The sequence below is a fragment of the Falco rusticolus genome, chromosome 1 (genome assembly GCF_015220075.1).
Source record: "Falco rusticolus isolate bFalRus1 chromosome 1, bFalRus1.pri, whole genome shotgun sequence".
NCBI classification, from domain to species: domain Eukaryota; kingdom Metazoa; phylum Chordata; class Aves; order Falconiformes; family Falconidae; genus Falco; species Falco rusticolus.
The window spans coordinates 87,703,911-87,725,340 of record NC_051187.1 but is presented as its reverse complement, the minus strand read 5'-3'; the positions used below and the strand labels follow the sequence as shown (position 1 = coordinate 87,725,340).

The 21,430-nt window shown below is 55.6% G+C and overlaps 1 protein-coding gene across 1 annotated transcript; it reads left to right on the top strand.

Annotated features, from left to right (window-relative positions):
• Window positions 1-9,151: 9,151 nt before the first annotated feature.
• On the top strand, window positions 9,152-17,829 carry LOC119156663 (homeobox protein EMX1-like). The gene is made up of 3 exons (XM_037406762.1): window positions 9,152-9,509; window positions 11,557-11,741; window positions 17,532-17,829. Exons 1-3 carry the CDS (start codon window positions 9,152-9,154, stop codon window positions 17,697-17,699), a joined length of 711 nt encoding a protein of 236 aa, XP_037262659.1. The 3' UTR covers window positions 17,700-17,829.
• The last annotated feature ends 3,601 nt before the right edge of the window (window positions 17,830-21,430 follow it).

Genomic DNA, 21,430 nt, shown 5'->3' with positions numbered 1-21,430 from the left:
AACAAAGAGGCGGCTGGCCTGAAAAGCCAAGGATTTAGGACAAAGAAGGGAGCAGGGCGGCCGAGGGCATGGTGCAGCTGTGGGCAGCGCGGGATGCAGACCGTGCCATGCCAGGGCCGTGCGGGGATGCCTGTTGCGTGGTGCCAAGCGCTCCATCCCTAACTCTTCACATTTAGGGAAAGCTTCTTTCCCCCTGCTCCAGCCTGACAACTTCCCGGTGCCTGGCACAGTTTCTTCACATCTAGGAACCCTAAAAAACTGAAAATAACATGAAATATTTTCTCTATGCGGGGAGGGGAGCGGGTGGCTATTATCCTCATCCAAACCAAACCTGAAATGTTGGGGTCACTCCGCCTTTGAAATCTCCCGCGGCCTTTCTTCCCATTAAACCATCTCCCAGCTCAGCTCAGAAGTTTCTTCCCCACCCCTCACCCCCCCCCCCTTTTTTTAATTTAATAATAAAGCATCTCAGATCTCTGAGTTGCAACTCATCTCACACCTAAGCGAGATTGCGTTTTGCACAAGCCTTTCAGCTGTTTTCTCAATCTCTCCTCTGTCTCATTCTCAATTCAGGCAGTTGCTATAGGTATGTTTTAATCCCCAGCATGGTAGATTTTAATTAGTCTTTGTACAGATGGCCAATTAACATTCATTACTTTTGCCTTGAGCGATTAATTATGAGTTTGGATAGAATGGGAGATGGAGACAGGAAAGATGGGCAGGTGAATAAAAAAAGGGATTTTAATCAGAGTTTGGGATTTTTTTTTCCTTGTTATTTATATATATACACACACACGCAGAAAGAGGAGGGAAAGGAAAAGTAGCAACACAGTGTGAGTTACGCTCCCACTGAACTGTGTCCAGTCCCCGGAGCCGTGGGGATGGGCTCCAATGGATTCTCCAGCCAGCAACACTGCGGGACTCGGGAGCCATGGCCCAGCCAAGCCCCCTTGCAGGGATGGGGAAACTGAGGCAGGGAGTGCGGGGGTGTCATGAGCTGCCCGAGCACAGATGGGCACTTGGTCTGGAAATCAGCACACCAAGCTGGATTCAGGCACCTGGGCATCATGGCTTTGGGATTCTAATGGTACTGGGGTGGTAGGGACAGCAGAGGCGCGGGAACACGCTGCCACCTTCTCCTGGATGAACCCACAGAGCGATGTGCAGGATAGGGCTCGTAATCCTCCCCACACAACACCCGTTGACACGTCGCTAATTCTTCCTAATTGATTTTTCATGCTGGCGGGAGGGAGACGGTGACATCCAACAACAGAGCCCTGATGTCGCGGCTTTCTCCTCCATGAAAGGGGCCGGCACCCTCCCCCCGGAGCTGACATACTTCTCCCTGGCCTGGGTAGCCATGGTGAGACGTTGCCCAAATCCTTTCACCGCCACCGCCGTGCCGCTGGAGGCTGGCGATGCTCCACGCCACCCGTGCCAACCCGCTCGCGGCAGCTATTTTGGGCATGCAGGCAAGCCAGCAGGAAAAATTAAAATAGCAAAAGCCCCCCAGGGCCATATCCTGTCCTGGTTCCTTGGCGGAGGGGCTGTACCCACACTTCATGCTGTCCTGGCACGTGTGAACAGCAGCGGATTCTGGATTTGGCATTTCTGGGTTATTTTGGCGGCAGGTGAGGTGTGCTCATGGTGCGGGGCAAGTGGGGAAGCTGGCGGGGAGATGGAGAAGGGCCTGATCCTGCTCACTGCTGGGAGGCCTCCCTCAATGGCAGGTGAGCACAGAAAAGGGGGTTAGCGTAAGGATGCTGAGCAGCAGGATCTGTCCCGCAGGACTTGGAGGGCTCCTTCACAGTGCCGCTGGCTGGGCTTTTACACCCGCTCTGTTGAAATCTGGGGATCTCTTTTTTAGCATGTTTTACATTTTGGCCCCAACCCTCTCAAGATTGGCATTTCTCCGCAGCACAAGTTTTCTTAAATCAGTCACTCAGGCGCAGGAGGAGGGGTCCAGATCTCTCCCTGCATGGCAGGGATGCGGTTGCTGTGACCCATACTCAAGGCATGACTGGTGGATGTGCCACCCGCATCCCAGCGTAGTCTCTGGGTGGATGTGCCACCTGCATCCTGGCATGGCCCCTGCCTGGACGTGCCACCTCCATCCCAGCATGGTCCCTGGGTGGATGGGCCACCTGCATCCTGGCGTGGTCCCTGGGTAAATGTGTCACCTGCATCCTGGTGTGACTAGGTGGATGTGCCACCTGCATCTCAGCATGATCCCTGGATGGATACGCCACCTGCATCCCAGCGTGGTTCCTGGGTGGATGTGCCACCTGCACCCTGACATGGTTCCTATGTGGATATGCCACCTGTGTCCCGGCATAGCCCCTGGGTGAATGTACCACCTGCATCCTTGTGTGGATGGGTGGACATGCTACCTGCATCCCAGCACAGTCCCTGAGTGGGTGCCCACCCCAGGCAAGTGGCCAAGCCCGTGGCGATTAACCCCCAACAGTGCTTGAGGACTGGCTCAGCTCATCCCACTTGTGGGATGGTGGCACTGCACAGAGCACTGGGGACCAGGTGGGAGACCCAGAGCATCAAAACTGTGCTGAGCACCCACCCAAGGGACCTCCCCTGCTGCAAACACCTCTGTCTCCACGCTTGTAGCTGGATCTGGCCTCTGTGACCAGCAGGGATAAGCATGGCCATATACAGACCATCCCCAGCAGCAAACCCTTAATTTTGCAGATTTTTTTTGCAGATGAAGTTCAGGTCCAACATACGGGAGCTGGCGGTCCCCGCTGCCTCGTGCCAGCTCAGTGCTTCGTCTCGGGTGAGGAAGAGGCCGGGAGCGCAGGCGCCTCCGTACAGCACCATCCCCACCTGCAGAGCGGTGGCAGGGTATGGCCCTCTCTAAGTATATGCCATTGAAATGTGCACATTTCCTAAAAGCAATATGGAACAGCTAAATATACTGCTCACAAATCTGTTTACACTAATAATGGCTGGGAGCCTGCCATCCATATGACTGCAAGGAACCATTGATTCAACATAAATTAACTGAAAATTACTTGCGAGAGGGAGAAACTCACGGCATTTTATATTTAATGTTTTTTCCCCCTGTCTGTTGGGTTTTTTTTCCCTGCATTGGGAAAGGGGCAAATGCGGAGACATTGACACCTCCCCTACCGACAGCCACAGCTGCATTTGGCAGTGGTTCTGCTCTTTCCTCTCCGGCCCCTCTCCCCATCCGAAGTGATAGGGACCGGGATACCTGGTGAGCTGGGATTTCCTATCCCAGCACCGAGGACTGGAGATGCTTCTGAGGCTAAATGAACACAATATTTACCCATTTTCCAAGAAACAGCAGTGGAAATGGAAGGGTCCGAGTCATTATTTCGGTGCAGGCAGATTGCTAACTTGTTTAAATTATTTTTTTTAAAGGGGGAAAAAAAAGAAGAAAAAAACCCACCAGAATTGGCAGCTTGTTGCGTATTAGTCGAAATGCTGCAGACTTGGCTCCCGCTCACCTCCGCAACATAATGTTAAATGGCATCAAGACAGTATATCAGTCATTTACATATGTTGCTTATAGACGCCAAAGTTATTAACACAATAAAACTGCTACTAAGAAGCTTTCCTGCCTATTTTTCTCCTGGAGAATGTCAGTGTTGGAAGCACCTAGCTGCCTCGTATGGAAACACCCGGGGTTGCCTTTCATATGGCACCCAGGAAAATAAATACATGAATCACCCAGGGTCCCCCTCCGACCACTTCTGAGGCAAAGCGGAAGGAAGATTCATTGATTCAGTGTTGTGCATCAGAGGAGACCTCCAGCACCCAGCCCACCCAGCAGCACCCCGTGAGCCCCAGCATCCCCCCAAGGCACACCACATCCCCAGACAGGCACCCGGGCTGGATGGTACGGCTTCACCCCAGGACTGGCTTTAAACCCTGCTGCTGTGAGGTGTCCCCAGCTCCCTGCCCTCGCAGCTGGGGTCTGGAAACACTGGAAAGGGGACCCTGGGTGATTCATATATTTATTTTTCTGGGTGCCATATGTAAAGAAACCCCAACTGTTTCTGTATAAGGCAGCTAGGTGCTTCCAGCACCGATGCTCTCCACATAGGAAAGGAGGCAGGAAAGCTTCTTAGCAGCAGTTTTATTGTGCTAATAAGTTTGGCGTCTATAAGCAACATAAGTAAGTGGTTGATACACTGCCTTGATGCCATTTAATGGTATGTTGCAGAGGTGAGGGGGAGCCAAGTCTGCTGATCTCCCCTAATATAACACTGCACAGTCCCTGTGGGGTTTTGGGGGGACTCTCCCAGCACCCAAGCAGGGATAGCACCTCTCCCTGTGGTTTCCTTGCCCCTGCAATGGTGCAGTCTCACAGGGCATCTTTCTTCCTTAGCTGCTGGAGCAAAGCCAGCATGAGCCCGGGGGGTCCGACGTAAGGGTCACGCTCCAGTGCCATCCGAGGGAGCACCTGAATCCTCCCTGGGGCTGGAGGCATAATTTCCTGTGTCGAAATTTCCTGAGCTCTCCTAGAAAGGCATTTTTGCTGCAATGATGACCCTGCCGTGTGTGGAAGAACATTTCTAAAGGTGACATCTGATAGCCCTGGAGAGAGGTACCTGGTGGGACATTAGCTGGAAGACTGGTCTTCAGCCTCAAAAGCAGTGGGGAGGGTGGCTGAACCCAAACACTGCAACTGAGATCTTCTTCATGCTGTCAGCGGTATAAACCCTCAAAACCATGCCCAGAAATCACAGTGCTAAAGCACGAAGCTCCTGGCCATGGCATCCCAAGGAGGTTTAAAGGCTGGGATCAGAGATGAGGGAGAGGTTGGCTCCTGGCCAGGGCATGGTGATGCCACACACCTGCCGCTGCTGCCGTCCCAGGGACCAGGATGGCAAACCAAGGTCAGAGGTTTGGGTTTGCCACAGGGGGGCTGAATTGCACCCCTCACTACAGAGAGGGGCTCAGGGACCCCAGGACCCCAGAAGCTCTGGTCCTCTATGCTGTCCCCTGAGCAGGTCCCTGGGGAGGACCATGTCCCCACCTGCATGTCAGTGCCACACATGGAGCTGTCTGTGTGTGCTGCCGGTCCCTGTGGCATCAGTGCTGCTCTGACAAGTTGTGTCACAAGCAGGAGATGCAGGTGCTGCCCCAAAACCATGTGTTTCAGTGCTGCTGCCCTCCATGGGCTCCAACGTGGGCAAACCAGCTCATTGCCCCACTCACCTGTGGGCAAACAAGGGACATGGAGTCACCAAGGTCAAGGGGAAAGGTGCCCAGTTGCCCAGCCTCTGCACACCACTTTCAACTAATGAGTTACAATGACTTTCCCCAAAACTGTGGTCCTGTGGAACCACCTTGCCTAGCAGAAATGACAGGAGCCATCTCTGTCCCAGGTGCGAGTACAGCCTCAGTGCCGGATGGGCATCGCCAGCAATGGCTGGGGGTGCTGCAGCTTTCTAAAAGGCTTTATCAGGGCTACAGGCACCTGCACAACCATCATGAGGTGTTTCAAGACTTGCAGATGATCGCTTGAGGAGCTGGGGTCTACAATGTCTACAGGGAGCTGAGTACAAAACCCTGCTTGCTCTGCAAGAGCAAAATTCCTCTTCATGACCTGTGGCTGCAGCTGTGTCCACACCGAATGGCCTTCAAGATCTCCCACCTCTGAGTATGATGGAAGCCCACCAGGACCCGTCACAGCAGAGCCCACATCTGTTCAGGGTTCTGTGCCAACAGAGCAGCCAGACCATGCTGGAGACATGAGGGTGAATGCAGACCCCATAGAAAAGCCAATGTGACCATTGTGTAAGTGAGTGAGGATCCAGCAGCACCTTTCCTTGCTGGAGTGACCTCTTCCAGCCCACAGCTGTGTGATCTGGGTGGCTTCCCTTTCCTGGGCTGGGTGGTGGGATCCTTGCTCCATGTCAGCCTGACTCCATAGACTAAAGCTATCTCACATCCATGTCAGTGTACTTATCTACCACTATCCCCATGTCATCTTCATCCATCCATCCATCCATCGGAGCACCCATCCACCCACCCACTCACACATACATCCATCCGTCCACTATCAATGGAACAGTTGATAAAACCACCTTGAAAAAGGGAGACTGAGTGAGGTGAGATGAATTACTTGCTGAAGCTCACTGGGTTGTGCAGGGACAGCTTATTCCAGTCCAGAATAACCCTGAACCAAGTGAAATGGAAAAAAAAAAAAAAAAAAAGCCAATGAAGCAGGAAAGGGGGAGCAGCCCGGCACAGGCAGGCTCGAGACCTCCTCAGCCCTCCAGCCCAAATTACAGCCCCATTCCTTCGCTTTGGGGTTGCACTTGAAGGCTGACGAGAAGAAATCGGGGCGGGGAAGGAGCTGTGCCCACGGGAAGAGCAGGTGGGAGAGGTTAGGAGGAAATGATCCAGCACTTTGAAGTCTGGTCAACTTTTAACATCCCGGCAAGCTGCGCCCATGGCCACGCTCCGAGGCCCGGGGCCTGATTTTCCACATTCTGCCCTTTGATGCTGGAGGCCGATGTGTTACAGATTAACGAGCCGGGGGACGGGGACGAACAGCACCTGCCGGCGCTGAGCCGGATCCGGCCCCGGCACTGCCTGCCCGCCTGCTCCGGCTGCGGAGGGCAGGCAGGGTGCGGCCAGGGATGTGAGCCCGGGCAGGGAGTGGTGGCCAGGGCTGGGGGATGCAGGTGGCTGGGGATAGACCCACTGCCCGTCCCCGAGCATCCCCGGAGCTGACCCGCTACCTGCGACCCCCAGGCCGATTTTTGGTGCCTGTCCTGTCCCCCTGTGCCTCTCCTTCATTCCCCTTTCGTTTGCTCCTTTGAAAAGCCTCGCTGTTGTATTTTAACAGGCATCAGACCCCCCCTTTCCTCCGCCAGCACCCCCTAATCCCAATGCAGCACTCCCTGCCTGCCCGGCGCTGCTGCCGGCCGCGTCCCTCGGCTGCGCTGGCACGCGCAGCGGCTCTTTCGTTAAAAGAAAATGTCTTTCTCTTCCACCCGGAGCTCCTCCTGGCCAGGAATCCAGCGGGAAGGCAGGCTGCTCCCGGATCATCTCCTCCCGGGGATGCCGGGGCTAAAGTTTTCCTTTTAATAAACCCGAGACACCGAGGACCAGAGCAAGGCACCCGCCGGGGGGTCCCACGTTTTATTCCCGTGGGGGATAAAGATCCTGCCTGAATTATCCTGGAGGTGGGAGCAGGCCTGGGAGCTGGAGGGGGAAAAAGAAATAGAAAGATAAATTAGGGTTTGTCGCCCGGTTTCAGCGTAGCAGCTCCCCGGCTCCCTTCGGAGAATCCAGGGAACCTCGCCTGGACACCGAGCCGGGACTGAATAGGGGGAGAAAAAATCAGCTTAAAGGTTTATAATTTTCTGCGGGAGTGGTTTATCCCCCAAACCAAAGCAGCGACCCCCAAGAAAGGTTCCTGCGGAGCCGGGGCTCGGCAGGGAGATGCCGCCGGCGGGGATTCCCGTGGGTGCAGCCGGCACCCACCGGCTTTGCCTCTTCCCCTCGCAGAAGATGCTGAAAGGCGGCGAGATCCGCACGAAACGAAATCCCGGCCCCGCGCAAGGCTCCGTACTCCGCGGCTCCGCCAGCACCCGGGGCCAGCGGCGGCCGAGGGGAGCGGGGCCGGGGGGGCCACCTCCTGCCGAGCCCCGGCCCGGCCCGGGAGCCAAGGCAACGGCGGCGGGGGGGGAATTAAATTATATTTTATGAAATTGATTTACATGAATTTCCACAAATGCTCCCGAACCGGGCACAGCTCCCACGTCTGAGCCGAGCGCTGTCCCCGCATCCCCATTCCCTTCCCTTCCCCTTCCCCATCTCTCCGCGGGTGCGCCCCGCTCCGCCAGCCGGCTGACCCAGCCCCGCTTCTTTATTTCCATTTAAAAAAATATAAATATATATTAAAACATAGATTAAATTTTTCTCTTTCGAAAATGACCGTTTTCTAAAAGCGCTTTGCGACACGCTCGATCCGGTTTAGGCTTTCATTTTTGTGGGGTTTCACGATTCCCCCCCCCCCCCCCCCCCCCCGCTTTCTTCGCCGTAGCCTGTTGCGGGAGTGTGTCCGCGCAAAGCCTGCGGGCGCGCAGCACCGCTCCGCTCTCCGCGGGGGGAAGGATCCGCGGGTGCCCGCGCGGGGTATTTCAATCCAGCCAAGTGGAAAATAGACTTTCAACCCCCTTTGTGCGGGAGGGGAGGGCTGGCCCCCGCCTCCGCGGGCCAACAAAACTCAGAGCACAGCCAAACTGCGGAGTGAACTCGGGACCGGCCCGCGCAGGGGCTGCGCGCCCCGCGCATCACACCCGCGCCGCAGAAAAACCAGCCAAAATCGTCAGTTATCGGGGAGTGTGTGTGTGTATAATTTTTTTTTATTTATTCCCAGCGCAGGATCGGACCCGTGGGAAGAGCGGGCTTTTGTCCGGGGGGAAGGTCCTGCCTTTGAAGGGGGGGTTACGCGGAAGGGAGCGGAGCTTGCGCGGGAGGCGGGGAGCCGCGGGGGAGGGCTTCACCTCCCCTCCCTCCCACCGGCCGGCAGCTCTCCGAGCCGCGGAGTTACAAACCGCCGCTGCGGGTATTTTTATTTAAAAAGCGAAAAAAATAAAAGGGGGGGGGGGAGAGAAAAAGAGGATTTTTTTAAAAAAAAAGATATTTTATTTATTTTTTTTTTAAAGAAGAAGGAAAAAACACCCCGCAGCCGGAGCCCCTCTCCCACAACTTCGCGGTGCGCCTGCGGGAGCGGCTCCAGTCCAGTTTTTCGGGCGCTCTCTGCCTCCCCCTGCCCCTTCCCTTGCTTCTGCCGCCCCTTCCCCTGCCTGCCCTGCCTCCCTTGCCCCTGCCTCCCCTGCCCCTGCCTCCCCTGCCCCTGCCCTGCCTGCCCTGCCTTCCCCCGGCCGAGCAGGTGAGGCCGCCCCCTCCCCCGGGGCCCCGCCAGGTACCGGCCGTATTTGTACCGGCTGCCCGGGGCTTGCGGGTGCGTGGGCGCCCGCGGGTGGGCGGCGGGGTGTGTGCGTGGCTGGGTGTGCGTGGCTCGGGGTGTGTGTGTGTGTGTGTGCGCGCTGCCCAGGGGGAGGTTTCTTGCACACGCACACACACACACGCGCACCCGGAGGAACAGCCCCACTCCGGCCCCCCCCGTCCCCGCCCGGCTCAAACCATGTTCCAGCCGTCTGCGAAGCGCTGCTTCACCATCGAGTCTCTGGTGGGCAAGGACACCCACCTCAGCCCCGAGGACCCCCCGCGCCCCGCCGCTCTCGGCTACCCCGGCCCCGCTACCGACGCCGCCGCCTTCGCCCCCGGCTTCCAGGGCGCTGCCGCCGGCCGGGCCCTCTACGGCAGCGCCGAGCTCGTCTTCCCCGAGGCAGTGGGGCACCCGGCGCTGCCCGTCGGGCCCCACCAGCTGGGGGGCTCGGCGCTGCCGCACCCCCACTCCTTCTTCGGCCCGCAGCACCGCGACCCGCTCAACTTCTACCCTTGGGTGCTGCGGAACCGCTTCTTCGGGCATCGCTTCCAAGGTGAGCGGCGGGGCAGCGCAGGCCGGCGGCGGGCGCGGGGCGGGGGATGCTGCGGCGGGCGGCGAGCGGCCGCGTCCCCCCGCCGCGGGGCCCGTTATCCGGGGACACCGAGCAGGACCCGGAGGCAAAACCTGTTGCTGCGGTGCCTGCACGCCCAGCCGGTGCTCCGGGCGTCTGCACACCGGTGCTCCGGGCTTTTGCACGGCCGCTACCGACGCGTTTGCACACATCGGTGCTCGGTGCGTTTGCACACCCGGTGCTCAGTGCCGATCTGTTCGCACGGCAGGTGCCGATGCGTTTGCACACCCGGTGCCAATGTGTTTACACACCCGGTGCTGAGCGCATTACCCAGGCGGTGCTGAGCGCATTGCACAGGCGCTGCGCTCCCGCCGCCGCATCCCCGCAGCCGGCGTGCGGCTGCCCCGCGGGGCCGGGGCCGGGAAGAGCCGCTGCCCGCGGGCGGGGGGCCCGGAGAGGGGTCCCGGGGAGGTCCCGGGGCCAGGACCGGCGCTGCCGCCTCCCTGCGCAGCCCCACGGCTGCCGGAGTTTGGGTTTCTCTTTCTCGGGAACGAAGGGGAAGGTTGCGGCGGATCTCGGCTGCGCAGCGAGATTTTGTTGGATTTCCTGGCGTTTCTCTCTAGTCCGTCTTTTTCTTGCCTTCTTTCTTTCTTTTCTTTCTTTCTTAATCTTTCTTGCTTTCTTGTTCTCTTCTTGTTCTATCTCTGTCTCTTGCCTTTACCTTTCTTTTCGTTCTCTCCTTTTCTGTATCTTCCTGTCTTATTTTCCTCTTCCTTTCCCTTTCTGTCTGTGTCCTGTCCCTTTTTCCTTTCCTTTCCTTTCCTTTCCTTTCCTTTCCTTTCCTTTCCTTTCCTTTCCTTTCCTTTCCTTTCCTTTCCTTTCCTTTCCTTTCCTTTCCTTTCCTTTCCTTTCCTTTCCTTTCCTTTCCTTTCCTTTCCTTTCCTTTCCTTTCCTCTCCTTTCCTCTCCTCTCCTCTCCTCTCCTCTCCTCTCCTCTCCTCTCCTCTCCTCTCCTCTCCTCTCCTCTCCTCTCCTCTCCTCTCCCCAGCACGCCGGTCCGCTCGCTGTCCCCGCACTATGCCCGGGGGTCCCGGGGACCGCACAGCCCCGATTAGGGTTATCTGCTCGGCAATAACCCCCCGCCTGGCTCCGGCGGCCGCTGCCGGCGGCGCCCGGGGGCACAAGCCCGCGGGGACACGGCTCCGGCCCGGCCCCTGCCACGACCCACGGTGCTGCCCGGGAGCGGCCCCGGCCCGCGCTGCCGCCACTTCCACCGGCCCCGCCGCTCCCGGCCCCGGCGCCGCCCGTCTCACTTGCCTGCCCATTCCTCAAGTTATTTTTCGTTCGTTCCTTCCTTTCTACCTTTGCTTTCTCTCTTTCCTTTCTTTCCTTCTCTTTTTTCTTTTCTTCTTTTCATGCCTTTTTCTCTACGTCTCTCCTTTCCATCTTTTCTTCTTTCCATCTTCCTTTCCTTCTCTTCCCTTTCTTGCCTTCTTTCCCTCGCTTTCCTTCTCTCTTTCTCTTTCTTTACTTCTTTTTCTTTCAGGCTTTCCCACTTTCTTTCTCTCTTTCTTTACTTCTCCCTTCCACTCTTTCTTTTCCTTCTTGCCTTTCTAGCTTACTTTTTTCTTTCTTGCTTCACGCTTTCTCTTCCCCCCCCCGTCACTTTATTAGGCTTTCTCTTTTTAAAATGCTTTTTCTCTGTTTTTCCTCTGCCTCCTGCCTTCTCCCTCTCTTTCTTTCCTCTTTCTCCTGCTCTTCTCATTCCATCCCTTCTCCCTCTGTCTTCTTACTCTCCTGCTGCCCCAGTGTCCAGCCCCAGCCCCGCCATAGCACGGGGGGCAGCGGGGAGGCAGCAACGGTGTGAATGCTGCAATCTTGGGGCGGGGAAGGTGCCCAGAGACCCGCAACACCCCCTCATCCATTCCTTCCCATGTCGCAGGGCAAGAGGGTGTCCCCAGCAACCCCCCTGGTCCCACAGCGGGGCAGCTGGGGGGGTGCGGGCCCCTGACCTGGCTGTCTGTCCGCAGGGAGCGAGGTGTCCCAGGAGAGCCTGCTGCTCCACGGCCCCTTCGCCCGCAAACCCAAGCGCATCCGCACTGCCTTCTCGCCGTCGCAGCTCCTGCGGCTGGAGCGGGCCTTCGAGAAGAACCACTACGTGGTGGGCGCCGAGCGCAAGCAGCTGGCCAGCAGCCTCAGCCTCTCCGAGACACAGGTACCCCTGGTACCCCCGGCTGCCCCCCAGCTGCCCCTCCCACTGCCGGTGCATCGGGCAGCAGGGACGGGGCCAAACCCACGCAAGGCTCAGGCTGATGCCACAAAAATCCCAGCCGGGTTTGTCCAGGAATCCCACATGGAAGCTGTGGCCAAACCGTGGGCTAGGTTTTTTTTTTTCCCTCAGCGTTCACTTCTTCCAGCGTCCTTGGCAGGGCTGGAGGCTGGGAATGCAGGTCCCACATCATGCCACTCTCCGGGGTGGTTTTCCGCTGTCATTTCTTGCTTGCTTGGGATGTTTTTCCCCGAGAGAAAAATACAATTTCTAAAATCCAGTTAAAAAAAAAAACAAAAACAAACAACAGAAAGGAGCAGCAGGATGCTAACCTTCCCTGGAGAGCTGCAAAAATGCACCTCGGTTGTGCGGCTTTGGTTCTGTACGCAAACACCACCGTGCCTGAAAGTCAGGATGGGTGCAAAGCTGGGTGCTAGCCAAAGGGCACTGATTTCAGCTGCAACTTTCTGATTTTAGAAAGCACATTTCACAGACGTTTAGATATAATGAGACCCGGGAGAATCGTAGGGATGAAAGGAAATGGAAAAGCATATAGTGCTGGGGGAAAACAGGGGAGTCAGGGCTGAGCATCGCTCTGTGTGCAAGTCCGGTGTCCTGGCGAGCAGCTATTCCCAAATGTTCCAGGAAAAAGTATGCTGTTTCCCGTGATGTTCAGTAACTGCATTGATGGAGGAAGTTTTATCCAAATTCTGGCAAGGTAGTTTGGCCTATATTCTGGATTAATTTAATTTTTATCCTTTAATTTAATTGCAAAATAAAAGCTGGAGCCGTGGGTGTTCCCAGTACCCGCCTGGCTCATCCTCACCCAGGCTCTGCCAAGCAAAACCTCCAAATGCATCACAGTGAGAGGGAAGTTACCAGGAGGAAAATGTCACTGTCATGGGGACAGCGGGAAACCACAGGTGCAGATATCGGGGAGGATGCACCAAGCCCACAAAATCCAGAGGCTGTTTGTATCCTGACGCTATCCTGACCCCCCAGCCCCGCAGCTCACAGGGCACAGCAGTAGCTGGTAACCCGGCTCGGGTCCTTCCCTTGCTGCTTCTGTCACTGCTCCGGGCTGAAAATGATGTTAAAGGGAAATAATTAAAAAAAAAAAAAACAAAACCAAAACCAAAAAAAAACCCCAACAAAAACCCCAGAGGTCAAAGAACAAACAGCAACTTGTCTAGGCGGAAAGGGCAGCTGTGGGATGCCCGAGGGGAGCTCAGCAAGTCCCTTGGATTTTGCATCATGGCCCAGAGCCTAAATGCAGTAATGCAATTTATTGGGGAAAAAGCAGAGGCATCCATCCCTAAATCCGGGTGAAGATTTAGAAACGGAAAGAGGCAATACAGATAAATATATATATGTATTATTTTTTTATGCCCTGCAGCATAATTTGTAGTATGATATTTCCATGGTTTTGGAAAACTGCTGCAGCCGCTCGGCTCCAGGCGGGCACTGCGGGCGGGGAAAGAGCATCAGGCTGGGACTGGCAGCAGCAGTGGTTTGCAGGGGGGCATCTGCAGGGTGGCTTTTTCCTTTTCAGTTTTGTGGCTTTAGGAAAATAATATTTTCTCAAAATCTTCTTTTAATTACCCGGAGAGAAATAACATGCAGAGGGCTGTGATACTGGATGGGCATCAAAGTACCGGGACTGGCAGGGTGAGAGAGCCAGCCTGGCTGTGGCTGTACCAAACCCAGGCATCATTATTATTACTATTACATACCCAGTGATGAATCCTACACGCACACAAACCTCCCGTTGAAAACCACCCGTGACACACATCTCCAGTGTGACACTGGGTGACACAGGCATGTTTTCACTGGGTGCAGACACTCAGCCCCATGTCCAACCCCACAGGTGGGTGTGTTTTATTATTTTAGAGGAGGTTTAGCTGCTCCTAGAAGGGGCTGCTGGTTACAGCTTTGCTTGGACCTATTTCCCAGCCACTTCTCCCACTGGAAAAGGGAGCTTTTCCCTTTGGGCTGTGCCCGCTTGGGGTCTCTGGCCAGGGAGCAACACCTGGAGCAGCCCAGGGGGAAGGTGAAAAGGGTACAGGTACCTTCCCAGCATCAGGAAGTGCCTTGGGATATAGGGTGGGGAAAGGTGGAGGTGTTTAACCCCTTCCCATCCTTTCACCTACCAAGGAGGTGCATTAGTCTGCGACAAGACAGGCCCAGGCAACAACAACAACAAAAAAAAAGGATTGGGGAAAAAAAGCAGTGACACGGTCCCAAAGCAAACACAAGCGTTGGGTAAATGGGATGAGGCTGGAGCACATGTAGGGAGGGCTTGGCGGGGGCATGTGGGGTGGTCTGCGCCAGGGGAGCCATCCGTGGGGTTTGTGTGTGATGGGATGACTGGCAGGGACACACGTGCGTGAGCTGGGTGGCGGCATAAGCCTGGCGGTCGGCGTGCTGCGGGGGTGCCAGGCAGTGTGGGTGCGCTGGGGATGGCTTGCCGGGGCTGGGATGCGTGTACTGGGTAGGTGGGGAGTGAGGAGGAGGTGGGGGTATCATGCTGCGTGCTGAGGTTGTGCTGGGCTGGGCGTCACGGGTGGTCACACTGCTGAGCCCATCACCAGTGGCGTCAGGTCGCTTCACCTCCCAGGGGAGCGTGCTGGGCTGGGAAATAATTTCGCTGAGTTAATTTTGCATGACACAGCCTGGATCTCCCAGCAGAACCTCTCCATCCCGGGCAGGACATGGTGCGAACCCAACCAGGGGTCTCATCCACTTTCCCAAAGCAAAGGCCTCACCCTGGCTCCTGCCAGCGGGAGGTTTGGGGTGGTTATGGAGGCACCATATAGCGCAGCACCCCCTCCCAGCTTTGGGGTGATTATGGAGGCACATATAGGGTATAGCCCAGCATCCCCTCCCAGTGTCATGCGTGTGGGAGAGGTAATAATTAACCGATTGAATGCCTGGGAGTCACGGAGGACAAAGATGCGTGCCCCAGATACAGCTGGAGTGTGGCCCCGCTGCAAAGCCCAGTGCTGGCAGTGATCCCCACTCCAGGGACTGTCCCCAAAACCAAGCTTTTAAAAGTTTTGGGGTGTTTTTAGAAGAAAAGTCCTGGCTGGGACTGCAGGCATAGATAAGGGTGCAGTGCTGACGCCTGGGGAGCTCCGCTGCCTTTCGAGGTGGTGGCAAATTTGAGTGACAGCACGGTACAGGTGCTGTCACCATATCTGGTTCCAGGTGATGGTGGGACTGGTCCCTCTCGGTCGCCATCCAGACCCATCCCTGTGCTCTCGGCCTTCAGCAGGGTTTGGGTCATCGTCCGGAGGAGCTGCACATGAAGCCACTGTAGTTTAGCTGTCCTCAGCTTGGTGATGGCAATGTCACCTTTCAGCCAGAGCTGATTCTCTAGGTGCTGTCAGCACCCCCAAAGCAGAGCGCAATTTCCACGGTGGCCTGCAGGGTGTTGCACGGGTGGGAGTACGTCCTGTGTACAGGCAAAGCAGTGGATGGGAGCTGTGTAGAGAGGCAGGACCAGGGTGCAGGAGCCATCCAGGGACCATCCCCATCCCACAGCAGGAACATGGGGATGGCAGTGACCCTTGGAGGCCAGAGCTAGCCCCGGGGAGTGGCTGGGCCGGGACCCAGGGAGCATCACACCGGTTGGATGCACAAACACCCGGCATGACAAAGGTTAATGCGGCGAAGGTTTGGGAAGGGATAAAACCCCTGGCCTTGAGGGTTTAAACCAATTACTCCCGGAGTCAGGATGAGGCATCGTAGGGGGCAGCTTATCCCCTAGTTGCCCACTGTGAGGTTCTCACACTACTCTCATTGTGGCTTCTGGCCTGTTGGAGCAAGGGATATGGTATCCGAGGGGTCAGGGAGCCCATCCAGCCTGGAAACATCCCCATTCCTGCAGCTGAGACAGTTGGGAATTGCAGAGGAGCCTCATCCCGCAGGAGATGGCCATACCCGGCTGGGTTTCTTAGAGCTGAACAGAGCCGGGGAGAGTCGCTTCACACCCACCCCTCATTTCCACACAGCCTCACTCAAGCATCTTAATTGCTTTATGCCTTAGTTTCCCCTTCTATAATTTAGGGATAAGGCAACTTCCCTGCTCCCAGAGGGCTGAGAGCTTTAATTAAAGTTTGCAAAGTACTTTGCAGTCATTGAATGAAAGGCGCCAGCTCAGTATTGTTCCAGAAATGCCCCAAAGCTAGGAAAGCAAATGGTTTGAGTCTAGGGCAGGGAAGGGGGGTGGTTTATAATATATACTGGTGCCATAAAGCAGCTGTTTCAATAGACTAAGCATGCCTTAAAGTCAAAGGCTTGTATGGCGCTGGCTGCATGGCACCCTGCAAGGGCCTTGCTCACCTGGGGAATGCAGAGAGGTGTGAACACTGGCCTTCGCCTCGCTGCGAAGGGCTCCAGAGCGGAAAGCAAGCCTTGCCTGCAATTAGTGCTGAAGGAGAAGGGGGAAAGGGGGTGAGGGTCCCGGGGGATGAGGTGTGGCAGCAGCTGCCGGAGGGGCTGTGGGCACCACGTCACCTGCAAGTGGGTAAAGGCTTCAGCCTGGCCTGGGCTGGGCAGGCAGCAGCGGCCAAGCAGCGGCACCTAGTGTCCTGCGGGGCCTGGGAAGCTGGGCAGCATCCTGCGTTCCTGCCTGCAGCATCCCACATCCCTGGCATCCCATATACCTCATCCCCAGCTGCAGTATCCCACACCGCTGCCTGCAGCATCCTGCATCCCCAGGTGCAGCAACCCACATCCCCGGCTGCAGCATCCTGCACTGCTGCCTCTGGCATCCCGCATCCCTGCTGCAGCATCCCGCATCCCTGCCTGCACGGCATCCTGCATTGCCAGCCACATGGGTGCCCGCAGCATCCACCACCAACAACTTAGTGGGTGCACTCAGCATCCTAAACCGACTGCCATATCCAGCCTGCACCACAGGCCATGCTCCTGGCGCTGGGACCAAGGGTGTGCGGGGTCCCAGTAGGGTTCTCGGGGCCTTGAGGGGGTGAGGGGGGTGTTATCTCCAAGGATGGAGACCCTGCTGCTTCTCTGGGCTCCTGGGACAGTGTTTGACCACCATCATGGTGGAAAAGGTTTCCTGAAACCTAAATGTGGTAAATTAAGTATCTATAATTGTAATTATAATCTATCTATAATTAGTTCCCTGGTTACATAAGAGTCCAGCCCGAGCCTAATGATGCCACCCTGGCCCTGGGACATGGGTCCTCGCTGTGGATGGCTCTGCTTGTCATCTCACATGGTCATTGGAGCCATGGCCGCTGTGCCCGTGGCATCCTAACACCAGTAACCAAAATACACGGGGCTGGGTTTAGCTGCTCCCACCATGCTGTGCCGATTGGGGCGCAGCCCAGACACCAGGGTGATGGGCACAGGGTTGCAGTGCTGTAAGGAGGGATCCGCCTGCCTGCTGGCCCCCTGTCTGAGGTGTGATTGAGTGTCCTTCACTCGTCCTGGGCTTCTCCAAGGCCGGGACATGCAGCAAAGCAGAGATGGGAAGCGTCAGCATCCTGCAACCCACTGCGTTGTCCCCCGCCTTGTCACACCTTGCAGAGGGGAAACTGAGGCAGCACAGAGTGGCTGTGGGAGCGCTCCTGGAGGGATGGGGACTTCTTTTTTGCCAGTCTCTGAGGAAAGCTGAGTACGCTGTCTGGTTGCAGCACTGAGCCTTGCCGGGGCCAGCTGTGCCAGGACCCCCACGAGCGCCCGTCTCTCCTTTTCCCTCTCCCCCAGGTGAAAGTGTGGTTCCAGAACCGGCGGACGAAATACAAACGGCAGAAGCTGGAGGAGGAAGGACCCGACTCGGATCAGAAGAAGAAAGGTTCCCACCACATCAACCGATGGCGCCTCGCCACCAAGCAGTCGAGCGGAGAAGACATCGACGTCACCTCCAACGACTAAGGCAGGGACAGGCTCCTGGTGCTGCCACCATGGAGAGGAACCCGGGGGAGGAAGGGGGGACACAGGCGGCATCACCAAACAAACTCTAGGGACGCCGCCGAAGCCGCTGCCGCCGCCCGCTGCCTTTCCTCCGGGGCGCCCGGCCTGACCGGGGACCCACACCCCGTCCCCCCCTGCCGCCCGGGGCATCCCTCGGAGGTGCTTTTCGGGAAGCTCCCGCCGCCGAGCCGAGGAGGAAGAGGAGGCTGCCAAGGCGCCCGAGGCCCCGGGACGTGACCGCGCATCCTCCTCCGCGCTGGAAGCCGTCCGTCAGCCATGAGATCAAATAAAAACGTCCTACCTAGAAGCTCAATGTACCCAACCCCTTTTTTCATTTGCCTTTTTATTTTTATTTTTCACCTTTTTTTTTTTTCACCACCCTCCTTTTCTCCATTGTTTTGTTGTTGGTTTATTATTTTTTTAACAGTTTTATTTTAATTTATTCTTTTATTTTTGTGCCTGTGTGCGTGTGTTCCCTGTTGTAGGTAGTCAGCAGCTGTAGTGTGTGTTACTGCGTGGTAATAAAAAGCAAGATGCGCTGAAAACCTGTCTGGTTGCCTTGGTGGAGGGGACACACACAAGGGGACCGTCCCCTTCTCCCATCACTTGTCAAAACGGCCATGGGGATGCTGGTGTCCTTGCAGGGGGGACATGACAGGACTGGGTGTCACTGGGGAGCAGCAATGGAGCCAGGAGGGCTTGGTGGCCCCATGGTGGTGGGCGTCGGGGGTACAAGGATGGGGGTCTCCCTCGGGGGTCCCCAGTGGAGCGGGGCCGCCGGGGTGGCTGCAGGTATGAGAGGTATGCGGCGGCTCTGGGGCCGGCAGCCTCACACCTGTGCCGGGGATTGAATGTCGGGGAGAGGTTCCAAACAGCTCTGCTTCCCCCCTGCTGCCCCCGGAATAACCCCCCCAGACACCCCCCGAGACTGGCAAGGGGACCCCTGCAGTCCCTGGGCAAGCCTGGGGCCCCCCAGCAATGAGGGACCTGGCGGGGGAGCTCAGGGGACAAAGGTTGGGGGTGTCCTTCCCATGTCTCACTGAAGTTTAGGAGGAAGGACACTTAAAATAATTTTTTTATATATGTAAAAATTATATACACACGAATATAATAATTATATATGATATACCATCTATATACACATATTCACACACACATGCATACAATATATACACATGTGTATATACATTATATTTTATAATGTATATTTTAATAGAATATTTACACACTATACACACGTGTACATGTATTTTATAATGTATATTCTGTGTATTATATATTTTAATAGTATATATACACACACGTGTATCTAATGTGTATATATTGTATTTTATAATGTGTATTTTATATATTACGTATTTTAATAGTATATATACACAATATATACACACGTGTATCTAATGTGTATATACACCATATTTTATAACGTATATTATATATCATTATATATAATTACATATTTTATAGTGTATATTTATACATTGTACATTTTGCTATATAAAATAGATCATAATTGTATATAATATATATTTTATATATATACACACACAAAAATGTAATAATTCCTGCTGTCAGGAAAGCCCCCTCCCCACGCCTCCACACTGCTGGGAAAGCCCCCTCTGCAAGCAGCCCCTCCCCAGTACAACTAGCCCGTGAAAACTGGGACTTTTCAGAGAAACCCCTTGAACCCCAACACCCTTCCCACCCTTCCCACCCACCGCTCGCAGGGAGGCTGAGCCACACCGCCACCTCTTCAAACTTTTTTATTCCAGACAGGTCTGAGCGTTACACAGAGTGTCGTGGTCAGTAACTCTACTGAGAAGGTTAAAAAGAGCCGGTGCACAGGGCAGGTGCCGGAGGGCGGCCGAGGGACACTGGCCGCTGGAAGACATGCGGGTGCTGGCAGGTGACCCCCTCGCCGCGTCCCCAGGGACTTGCCATTGGCGCAGTTATAAGGTGCATTCGGACTGGGTGCCGGAGGGTGATGGCGTGAGGAGGGGCGGCTGAGGGTGCTGGGTGCAGAATAAGCCATAGAAAAGGGGAAAAAAAGCCAAAAGTGGACGTTGCCTAAAGCGACCCCTGGAGATACCCAGGGCTGGGGGGCATCTACACCACCAGGACCACTTCAGGCCTCCACACCTGACACTGGGAACACCCTCAGAGCCAGGCCAGCTTCTCAGGTGGGCTTCTTTGTAGCCTAAAAAACTTTGCTCAAAGGCTCTCAGGGTCCCACCGCAACATGTCGGCAGCCCCTGTGTTCCCCCTGTGTAGCTGAAGGGCATCCCAGGCTCCGGTTCTCCATCACAGCCCTTTGAGAGGAGCCAATCGAAGTGGAGGGGACACCTACATCTCTCATCTATGTGGCATTGGTACAACCCTGAGATCTACCAGTGTCGCTTGTCCCAGGGCAGCAGGGTCCAGCATCTGGTGGCTCATCCTGCATCCCAACGATGCGCAGCACTGGGATGGGCAGCAAACAAGGTGACCTGCTGCCCGTCCTGCCAGGAGCTGGGCATCTGCCCGCGCCCAGCCACACACAGGGATGTGGAGCAGAAAAATAAGCAATAAGCAAAAACGGAAGGAGCTGAGCTGTGCCCAAGCTGAAAGGTGAGTCTGGGACGTGGGTGACACAACCCCCAGGTTGTCCCCTGGTTGTCCCCCGGCCGGCTCAGGGAGCAGCCAACAGACACATCTTCCAGGAGAGACTCCAAACTTCTCGCTGGCACCTTTTGCTGCAACCTGGTCCTCATTATTTCTTAATTAACATATCCAAGAAATCAATTAACTGCGACATTTCTAATTAAATACTACAGGAGATGATCATCTCATTATTATTATCTGCCGAGGTGAACAACTTGATATGTGTGGTGGGTTTTTTGCTCTCCGTTTCTTCCACTTCCCCAATTATAGGAAATAAGAAATGCAAATGGTTGGGTTGTTCTTGCAAACCGAAGGCTCCTTTTTGTACATTAGGAAAGTCTAAGAGATTAATTAGTTATTAAGTGAATGTGCATAATGTTATCATTAGCTGTTGTGTGTAGTCTTTTCTGGCACAACTTGCTGTCCTAATAAACAGAACTAATGTGCTGCCGCTCTCCCAGCTCCATGTTTTTCATTTCTAACATAGAAGAGTTGAACGTGGTATTTAGGTGCTCACTGGCGGTCCCACCACGAACGGCAGCAACTGTGCCCAGCCAGTGCTGGAACCGCTGCACGAGGGAGCCCAACCATGAGCCCCCTGCTAGCAAAATGGTCTTTTAAGATCCATAAGGGTCAGGTCGGTGTCTGCTGAGCCATTCTGCTGCTTTTCAATAAAAATGCATCTTGACACCCACTTGCGTTGGGATGGTGGTGGCTCCAAAGCTGAACTGCATCAGGCAGCTTCAGCGTCCCAGCATGGGGACACCGTGGTCTCGTGGTGCCCAAGAGTTTGGGACCATGGGGCCACCAAAATGTGCTCTTCATGCATGCACCTTGTCCCACTCACCACCAAGCCAGGGGACAGCGAGGGGAAGGGCAGCAAGAGATGGGTCTGCACCATCCTGACTGTCCAGAGGCAGAGGATGCATGTGGTTTTGGGAGATGCGAGGTCAAGTCCTCAGGTCCCCAACTTCATGGGTATCACTGATTGCAAGTGCCAACTCGCAAGGCAAGACCTGCAGATGCTCCCAGAAGAGGTGAGAAAAGGGAAC

Excerpts from the sequence above, each read along its gene's own strand:
- LOC119156663 (XM_037406762.1), top strand. The coding sequence starts at position 9,152 with ATGTTCCAGCCGTCTGCGAAGCGCTGCTTCACCATCGAGTCTCTGGTG. Across the intron at positions 9,510-11,556 it reads CTTCGGGCATCGCTTCCAAG|GGAGCGAGGTGTCCCAGGAG; the intron begins GTGAGCGGCGGG and ends GTCTGTCCGCAG. Across the intron at positions 11,742-17,531 it reads TCAGCCTCTCCGAGACACAG|GTGAAAGTGTGGTTCCAGAA; the intron begins GTACCCCTGGTA and ends CCTCTCCCCCAG.